The 10,479-nt window shown below is 39.9% G+C and overlaps 1 protein-coding gene across 1 annotated transcript in view; it reads left to right on the top strand.

Moving 5' to 3' along the window:
* LOC143291273 (cholinesterase-like) overlaps nucleotides 1-10,070 on the top strand; it is a 20,355-nt gene extending 10,285 nt beyond the window's left edge. Inside the window, exons 9-11 of the mRNA XM_076601110.1 lie at nucleotides 143-305; nucleotides 4,649-4,830; nucleotides 5,940-10,070. Of these exons, the coding sequence (XP_076457225.1) occupies nucleotides 143-305; nucleotides 4,649-4,830; nucleotides 5,940-6,091 (497 nt within the window). The 3' untranslated portion in view covers nucleotides 6,092-10,070. The remainder of the gene's footprint in view (nucleotides 1-142; nucleotides 306-4,648; nucleotides 4,831-5,939) is intronic.
* Nucleotides 10,071-10,479: the final 409 nt, after the last annotated feature.

Raw genomic sequence — 10,479 nt, 5'->3', positions numbered from 1 at the left:
TGTGAGACAAACTGATTGTAGATGGCACGCTGTTGTGTAAGTAAGGCAGTGTGTGTGTGAGATCAGGAGATTGTAGATGATAAGTAAGGCAGTGTGTCTGTGTGTCTGTGTCTGTGTGTGTGTGTGTGTGTGTGTATGACAGGCGTGAGTCACGGAGAGGAGCTGCCCTACGTGTTTGGCTTTCCCTTCATCAATGACTCCTACATCAACCTGACGGGCATCTTCCCCAGGCAGGAGTACGACTTTGCTGACCGCAACATCTCTGAGTACATGATCAGCATGATCACCAACTTCACATCCAGGGGGTTGGTCACGCTCTTTTGCTCTGTTGTGTCACGGTCTGTTGGTCTGTCACACTGTTGATCTCTTCTGTGATGTCTGTCATGCTCTGTTGTGTGATGTCTGTCATGCTCTGTTGTTCTGTTGTGTGATGTCTGTCACGCTCTGTTGGTCTGTTTGTTGTGTGATGTCTGTCACGCTCTGTTGGTCTGTTTGTTGTGTGATGTCTGTCACGCTCTGTTGGTCTGTTTGTTGTGTGATGTCTGTCACGCTCTGTTGTGTGATGTCTGTCACGCTCTGTTGTGTGATGTCTGTCATGCTCTGTTGCTCTGTTTGTTGTGTGATGTCTGTCACGCTCTGTTGTGTGATGTCTGTCATGCTCTGTTGCTCTGTTTGTTGTGTGATGTCTGTCACGCTCTGTTGCTCTGTTTGTTGTGTGATGTCTGTCACGCTCTGTTGCTCTGTTTGTTGTGTGATGTCTGTCACGCTCTGTTGGGTGATGTCTGTCATGCTCTGTTGTGTGATGTCTGTCACGTTCTGTTTGTTGGGTGATGTCTGTCACGTTCTGTTGTGTGATGTCTGTCACATTCTGTTTGTTGTGTGATGTCTGTCACGTTCTGTTGTGTGATGTCTGTCACATTCTGTTTGTTGTGTGATGTCTGTCACGTTCTGTTGTGTGATGTCTGTCACGTTCTGTTTGTTGTGTGATGTCTGTCACACTGTGTTTGTTGTGTGATGTCTGTCATGCTGTTTGTTGTGTGATGTCTGTCATGCTGTTTGCTGTGTGATGTCTGTCATGCTGTTTGCTGTGTGATGTCTTTCACGCTGTGTTTGTTGTGTGATGTCTGTCACACTCTATTTGTTGTGTGATGTCTGTCACGCTCTGTTTGTTGTGTGATGTCTGTCACACTCTGTTTGTTGTATGATGTCTGTCACACTCTGTTTGTTGTGTGATGTCTGTCATGCTCTGTTGTTGTGTGATGTCTGTCATGCTGTTTGTTGTGTGATGTCTGTCATGCTGTTTGCTGTGTGATGTCTTTCACGCTGTGTTTGTTGTGTGATGTCTGTCACACTCTATTTGTTGTGTGATGTCTGTCACGCTCTGTTTGTTGTGTGATGTCTGTCATGCTCTGTTGTTGTGTGATGTCTGTCATGCTGTTTGTTGTGTGATGTCTGTCATGCTGTTTGCTGTGTGATGTCTTTCACGCTGTGTTTGTTGTGTGATGTCTGTCACACTCTATTTGTTGTGTGATGTCTGTCACGCTCTGTTTGTTGTGTGATGTCTGTCACACTCTGTTTGTTGTATGATGTCTGTCACACTCTGTTTGTTGTGTGATGTCTGTCACGCTCTGTTTGTTGTATGATGTCTGTCACACTCTATTTGTTGTATGATGTCTGTTACGCTCTGTTTGTTGTTGTGTGATGTCTGTCACACTGTGTTTGTTGTGTGATGTCTGTCACGCTCTGTTTGTTGTGTGATGTCTGTCACACTGTGTTTGTTGTGTGATGTCTGTCACACTGTGTTTGTTGTGTGATGTCTGTCACACTGTGTTTGTTGTGTGATGTCTGTCACACTGTGTTTGTTGTGTGATGTCTGTCATGTTTGTTGTGTGATGTCTGTCACGCTCTGTTTGTTGTTGTGTGATGTCTGTCACGCTCTGTTTGTTGTTGTGTGATGTCTGTCACACTCTATTTGTTGTGTGATGTCTGTCACGCTCTGTTTGTTGTTGTGTGATGTCTGTCACACTGTTTGTTGTGTGATGTCTGTCACACTCTATTTGTTGTGTGATGTCTGTCACGCTCTGTTTGTTGTTGTGTGATGTCTTTCACACTATTTGTTGTGTGATGTCTGTTACGCTCTGTTTGTTGTTGTGTGATGTCTGTTACGCTCTGTTTGTTGTGTGATGTCTGTCACGCTGTGTTTGTTGTGTGATGTCTGTCACACTCTATTTGTTGTGTGATGTCTGTTACGCTCTGTTTGTTGTGTGATGTCTGTCACACTCTGTTTGTTGTGTGATGTCTGTCACACTGTGTTTGTTGTGTGATGTCTGTCACACTGTGTTTGTTGTGTGATGTCTGTCACACTGTGTTTGTTGTGTGATGTCTGTCACACTGTGTTTGTTGTGTGATGTCTGTCACACTCTGTTTGTTGTGTGATGTCTGTCACACTGTGTTTGTTGTGTGATGTCTGTCACACTCTGTTTGTTGTGTGATGTCTGTCACACTGTGTTTGTTGTGTGATGTCTGTCACACTCTGTTTGTTGTGTGATGTCTGTCACACTGTGTTTGTTGTGTGATGTCTGTCACACTGTGTTTGTTGTGTGATGTCTGTCACACTCTGTTACGCTGTGTGATGTCTGTCACACTGTGTTTGTTGTGTGATGTCTGTCACGCTGTGTTTGTTGTGTGATGTCTGTCACACTCTATTTGTTGTGTGATGTCTGTTACGCTCTGTTTGTTGTGTGATGTCTGTCACGCTGTGTGATGTCTGTCACACTCTGTTTGTTGTGTGATGTCTGTCACGCTCTGTTGTGTGATGTCTGTCACGCTCTGTTGTGTGATGTCTGTCACGCTGTGTTTGTTGTGTGATGTCTGTCACACTTTGTTGTGTGATGTCTGTCACGCTCTGTTGTGTGATGTCTGTCACGTTCGGTTTGTTGTGTCATGTCTGTCATGCTGTGTTTGTTGTGTGATGACTTTTATGCTCTGTTTGTTGTGTGATGTCTGTCACGCTCTGTTTGTTGTGTGATGACTTTTATGCTCTGTTGGTATGGTGTTGTGTGATGTCTGTCAGTATTGCACTCTGTTCTTGTGTTATGTGTGTGTCACTTGTTGGCCGTGTTCTCTAACGTATGTGCGTCGCTTGTAATCTGTGATGTAATGTGTGTGTGTCACTTCTTAGCTGTGTCCTGTGTTAGGTTTATCACTTTAGTTTTTGTGAAAAACAGGCATCGGCGGGGGGGGCGGGTCTCTCTTTTTTTAAGATGTGGTGTTGCACATATGGATCAGTCCACACACTTTGACACTTCCTTAAAACTGAAACTGTTGTGTTTTTCGATTCCCCATCAGAAACCTGACTCTCAAAGTCGTCGTTGTGTTTTTCTTTCCCCAATCAGAAACCCGACTCCCACAAATGTGTTTTTCTTTTCCCCATCAGAAACCCGACTCCCACAGATGTGTTTTTCTTTTCCCCATCAGAAACCCGACTCCCACAGATGTGTTTTTCTTTTCCCCATCAGAAACCTGACTCCCACAAATGTGTTTTACTTTTCCCCATCAGAAACCTCACTCTCACAGATGTGTTTTTCCTTTCCCCATCAGAAACCCGACTCCCACAGATGTGTTTTTCTTTTCCCCATCAGAAACCTGACTCCCACAGATGTGTTTTTCTTTTCCCCATCAGAAACCCGACTCCCACAAATGTGTTTTTCCTTTCCCCATCAGAAACCTGACTCCCACAAATGTGTTTTTCTTTTCCCCATCAGAAACCCGACTCCCGCAGATGTGTTTTTCTTTTCCCCATCAGAAACCCGACTCCCGCAGATGTGTTTTTCCTTTCCCCATCAGAAACCCGACTCCCACAGACATCATGTTTTCCTTTCCCCAACTCACTCCTAGAGATTCTTGTGTTTTCCTTCTCTATCAGAAATCTGACTCCCATAGACGTTGCTGTGTTTTTCCTTTTCCCATCAGAAATCCGACTCCCGGAGACGTTGATTTTGTCCTTTCCGCATCAGAAACCCGACTCAAAGATGTCGATTTTGTCCTATTCCCCATCAGAAACCCGACTCAGAGATGTTGATTTTGTCCTATTCCCATCAGAAACCCGACTCAGAGATGTCGATTTTGACCTATTCCCCATCAGAAACCTGACTCAAAGATGTTGATTTTGTCCTATTCCCATCAGAAACCCGACTCAAAGATGTTGATTTTGTCCTATTCCCATCAGAAACCTGACTCAAAGATGTTGATTTTGTCCTATTCCCATCAGAAACCTGACTCAAAGATGTCGATTTTGTCCTATTCCCCATCAGAAACCTGACTCAAAGATGTTGATTTTGTCCTATTCCCATCAGAAACCCGACTCAAAGATGTTGATTTTGTCCTATTCCCATCAGAAACCTGACTCAAAGATGTTGATTTTGTCCTATTCCCATCAGAAACCCGACTCAAAGATGTTGATTTTGTCCAATTCCATCAGAAACCTGACTCAAAGATGTTGATTTTGTCCTATTCCCATCAGAAACCCGACTCAAAGATGTTGATTTTGTCCTATTCCCATCAGAAACCTGACTCAAAGATGTTGATTTTGTCCTATTCCCATCAGAAACCTGACTCAAAGATGTCGATTTTGTCCTATTCCCATCAGAAACCCGACCCCCAGAGATGAGCCGATCAAGTGGTTCCGCAACGTGACGTGGCTGGAGTACAACTTGGTCAACCACAGTTACCTGTCCATCAGCAACAAGTCGGAGAACTTGGTCAACTACCGCCAGACGGAGTTCGGCTTCTGGAGAGACTACTTCCCAATTATCTCCGGCATGGGATACTGTGAGTGGGTCAGCCCTTTGTATTTGTGTTGTGCTGTGCTGTACTGTGTTTTATTTTACTGTGGTGTGTTGTGTTGTAATTGATTGAATTGTGTTGTATTTGACTGAATTGTGTTGTGTTGTATTTGACTGTATTGTGTTGTATTGTATTTTACTGTTGTGTGTTGTGTTGTATTTTACTGTTGTATGTTGTGTTGTATTTGACTGAATTGTGTTGTGTTGAATTTTACTGTTGTGTGTTGTGTTGTAATTGACTGAATTGTGTTGTATTGTAAATGGCTGAATTGTGTTTGTTGTGTTGTATTTTACTGCATTTTGTTGTGTTGTAATTGACTGATCCACAAGCCAAGCAAAGGGAACAAACTTCAACAGTATATCCGGCTGCGTCCATTAGTGTCAATGTGAAGGAAAAACTGTCCAGTTTCAGAGTATTTTCTGCGTTTTTTCGCATCAAAATGGAAGGGAAGCCTGCCGAGGCAGTGAACTCCCCAGGGGTGAATGGGTCAACAGAGGATTATGTATATCAATGTACATGTACTAAAACACCAGTAATGATCATTTCAGATTTAACAGAAGATTATGTATATCAGTGTACATGTACTAAAACACCAGTAATGATCATTTCAGATTCAACAGAGGATTATGTATATCAATGTACATGTACTAAAACACCAGTAATGATCATTTCAGATTTAACAGAAGATTATGTATATCAGTGTACATGTACTAAAACACCAGTAATGATCATTTCAGATTTAACAGAAGATTATGTATATCAGTGTACATGTACTAAAACACCAGTAATGATCATTTCAGATTTAACAGATTATATTTGTTAATGTTCATGTACTCATAAGTCATGAATGATCATTTCAGATTTAACAGATTATATTTGTTAATGTTCATGTACTCATAAGTCATGAACGATCATTTCAGATTTAACAGATTGTATATGTTAATGTTCATGTACTCATAAGTCATGAACGATCATTTCAGATTTAACAGATTATATATGTTCATGTACTCATAAGTCATGAACGATCATTTCAGATTTAACAGATTATATTTGTTAATGTTCATGTACTCATAAGTCATGAACGATCATTTCAGATTTAACAGAAGAAGAGACAGAGCAAGCAGACACGGCCAATACCTATGAGATGATGACTTACGCTTTAGCCGCTGTGGGAGCCTTGCTGATCGTCATTGTCATCATCATGTGTATCGTTTTGGTACGGAAATCAGCTGTAAGGAAATACTGATAATTGTCGTCATCATGTGTATCGTTTTGATACGGAAATCAGCTGTAAGGAAATACTGACCATTGTCATCTTGTGTGTCATTTTGATACAGAAATATCAGCTGTGAATAAATACTGATCATTGTCGTCATCCTGTTTGTCGTTTTGACATGGAAATAGCTGTGATGAAGCACTGATCATTATCATCATGTGTATTGTTATGATACGGAAATCATCTGTGAGGAAACTTCTTCTTCTTCTGCGTTCGTGGGCTTCAACTCCCACATTCACTCGTATATACGCGAGTGGGCTTTTTCGTGTATGACCGTTTTTACCCTGCCATGTAGGCAGCCATACTCTGTTTTCGGGGGTGTGCATGCTGGGTATGTTCTTGTTTCCATAACCCACCGAACGCTGACATGGATTACAGGATCTTTAACGTGCGTATTTTATCTTATGCTTGCGCATACACACGAAGGGGGTTCAGGCACTAGCAGGTCTGCACATATGTTGACCTGGGAGATCATAAAAATCTCCACCCTTTACCCACCAGGCGCCGTCACCATGATTCAAACCCGAGACCCTCAGATCGAAAGTCCAACGCTTTAACCATTCGGCTATGGCACCCGTCGTCTGTGAGGAAACAGACTGTTTTATTCAGATCAATAAGGTGTGAGGAAGTACTGATGATTCGCACCTGACTGAAAGAATGAATGACTGGTCGGAAGAGACTGGTCTAAAAATGGTTTTTGATTCACTTGTGTAAACAAAGTGAGTCAGTGTTATTGAATGCCTGTGTTTCATGATATATTTTGGAGGGAATGTTGAGTATGTGCATTATAATGATACATTTTGAGAGAGAGAGAGAGTGTGTGTGTGTGAGAGAGAGAGAATAAATAGATTTATAGAGTGTGTTTGATAAATGAGTGAGTATGAGTGTGTGTTTGTGTTTGAATAATGATTTTGAGTATGTTTGAGTGTGTTTGATTAAAAGAAATAATAATTATGTGTTTAAATACACTTTTGAATGTTTGTCTGTTTAGGCAAGTGATTTGTTCTTGCTTATTTTGTTTGTTTGTTTGTGTTGTTTTCATGTGTGCAGTTGGATGTGTGTATGTGTGTGTGTGTTTTGGTTTTTTTAATTTATGAAAGCACTCCACATGTAACTTTGTGTGTGTGTGTGTGTGTGTGTGTGACAGTTACATTTGTTTTTTTAATTTACTGATTAATGAATCAATTATTGTTTATGTTTATGTGTCTGTCAGTTCAGTGTGGGTGTGTTAACATGATCTCCTACACATCTCATCCGTACATCTGAATTCTTGCTGCTATTGTGGGAAGAGTGTCTTCAAGATGACTTCTATTGTGCAGATGTGTGCATCAGTCTGATAATGTTTACTGTAGTGAATAGTCACATGTTTTGCTTATACATATCTGGATGTTAAATGAAATAATGTCAGATGAGGTTCTCCATTGTTTTCAACAGATAAAGTGAACTTCTAGTGAAGTTCATTTTTACCTCTGTGACAAGTCAAGCGTGTATTTGATTAGTGTGCGTGTGTGGCCAGCTGGGCTCTCTGCAACAAAGATAGATAAATACTTGATAACAAAGATAAATGTAATACTTGATTATGGCAGCCATTCGGTAACATATCAGTAAAGTAATTCAACCAGAACTTTTTTTATTACTCTTTGTTTTTCTCTGGTTTTGTCAGTCTTTGTGCTTCTGTTTATTTACTTTTTTTTTATTTTTTTTTTTTTATATTCATTTTTTCTCAAGGCCTGACTAAGTGCGTTGGGTTACGCTGCTGGTCAGGCATCTGCTTGGCAGATGTGGTGTAGCGTATATGGATTTGTCCGAACGCAGTGACGCCTCCTTGAGCTCCTGAAACTGAAACTGTACTTCGGTTTGTTGGCTTGGGTTCTTAGTGATTTATTAATTCCACTTTTCTCTCTTCCCAGTCTGTTTTTACTTGTGCCGGTTTCATAGTAATTGTCTTTCAAATATCTTTGGTTGTGAATTTTTCTTGTTGAAGGCATTTTTAATAGGGGTTTCTTTTCTTTTCTTTTTTTTTTTTTACTTCTTTTCTTTTCTTTTTCTTTTTGAGGGTTTGAATTAAAAAAAAGTTATGTTGGTTGTTTTTTGTTTGTTTCAATCTAGGTTTGTTTTTCAAGACTTTTCAAATGTGTACAGTCCTATTTTGGTGTTATACTTCGAGCCCTGATATCCTTGCATTGTGGGGGAAGAATGCATGTTTGCCTGTGTGTGTTTTTTGTGTGTTCATGAGCTTATCTCTTTATGTAATCCACTAAGATTGTACACAGGTTGTACCATAGCAAGGAGTCCATATATTGTGCACTGTTGTAATGTGCCTTTAGTTAGTAACGCAGAATTATGATTACAACCACTTTACCACAGAAAGCTGTAACCACTGTGAAGTAGTCTTGGGGACTACCATGAACTTAAGTCGTAGAAACTTCTTTGAAATCAGTGTGCAAGAGAGTATGAAGCTGTACATAGTATGAAACATTTGAGAAGGCTGATCATCAAAATGATTATAAATCAGGGATACTGATATCAAGGAAAGACATTCCATTTTGATGATGAGTATGGTTCTCTTATTGAATTATGACAAATGTGCAATTTGTCGTTTTTCACAGTACTGGTTTTGAAAGTTTGGTGTGACATACACTGATTTTGATTGTGTTATGTATATGCTTGATATATGTGGATAATCTCACTGGAGGAATCTGTTGAGAGAAATATGATGGTAGTGTAGGAAGAAGAGTTGCAGACAAACTGTATGTTTGAACAGAGACATAGGTATGTGTGCGTGTGTATGAGTACATGCATATTGGTGTATGTGTATGTATGAATGGATACATGCATGTTTGTGTGTGTATGTGTATGTATGTGTGCGTGTGTATGAGTACATGCATGTTGGTGTGTGTATGTGTATGTATGAATGGATACATACATGTTTGTGTGTGTGTGTATGTATGTGTGCGTGTGTATGAGTACATGCATGTTGGTGTGTGTATGTATGAATGGATACATGCATGTTTGTGTGTGTATGTATGTGTGTGTGTGTATGAGTACATGCATGTTGGTGTGTGTATGTATGAATGGGTAAATGCATGTTGGTGTGTGTATGTGTATGTATGAATGGATATATGCATGTTTGTGTGTGCATGTATATGTGTGTGTATGAGTACATGCATGTTGGTATGTGTATGTATGAATGGGTACATGCATGTTTGTGTGTGTATGTGTGTGTGTATGAGTACATGCATGTTGGTGTGTGTATGTATGGGTACATGCATGTTTGTGTGTGTATGTGTATGTATGAATACATGCATGTTTGTGTGTGCCTACACCAGTGCATCTGTGTAAATCATTGACAGTTTGTGACATTTATGATGGTTGTCTTTATTTATCAATTGCCGAGTTGTTTGTAACTGATTGAGGTAAAAATTCTATTGATGGGTTCAATTACTCATTTCTTTTCATGCAAGAAAAGTGATTTTATGTATTACCCTTCTGTCTGTTTCTCTATCTGTCCGTCTTTCTCCCTATCTCTGCCATCTGTCTGTTCCATTCGTTCATTCATGTAATACTTTTGAAATTTTTTAATGTGCAGAATAACTTTCAGAAGTGTTTTCAAAAAACATGCATATCAGTTTTTTCCTGAAGAAATTGTTCTGCATACCAGACTGACAAACATATTACTGTAACATGAAACTAATGTATATATTACTATAACATGAAACTGATGTATATATTACTATAACACCCAAGTGATGTATATATATACCAACCCGTGATGGCAACATATCAGTTTGAATGTGGGTCTGTTTCTTTGGTGTGTTTTTTGTTGTGAACATATTCTGCCTTTCTTCAGGAGAGCCAGATTTACATTCCATTTTTACCAGAGAAGAAAATGTTTATACACAAAGTGAATATATACTATTCAATATTCAATTGAATAAATGATGTTGCTTTTTTTTAAGTAGAAGTCTAAACACTTATTATTTTTGTTATGTTCTTTTGGTGTTATTCTGTATAATACATGAATGAAAATGCTGTGTCCAACACACACATACACACACTTTCCCACTCTCTCTCTCTCTCACACACACACACATTTGACAAGCTGTTCATACCATAAAGTGGAATTTGTGAAGAGAAAGGAACCCTTGTCAACAAACCTCAAGCCAGATGAATTTCGTTCACATACTCTGTTGCTTGCAAGTGAACACAATCCTCACACACACACACACACACACACACACACACACAAGCATGCATGCGCATGCACACACACACACACACACACACACACAGACCGACCAGTCTCCTGCACAGATGAAGTACCACATTTTAATACACAGAAAGATATTGAAACTCCA

This window comes from Babylonia areolata, chromosome 16 (assembly GCF_041734735.1).
Source record: "Babylonia areolata isolate BAREFJ2019XMU chromosome 16, ASM4173473v1, whole genome shotgun sequence".
NCBI lineage: Eukaryota > Metazoa > Mollusca > Gastropoda > Neogastropoda > Buccinidae > Babylonia > Babylonia areolata.
Note: the sequence above shows the minus strand (reverse complement) of the source record. Positions and strands in the feature narration are given on the sequence as shown.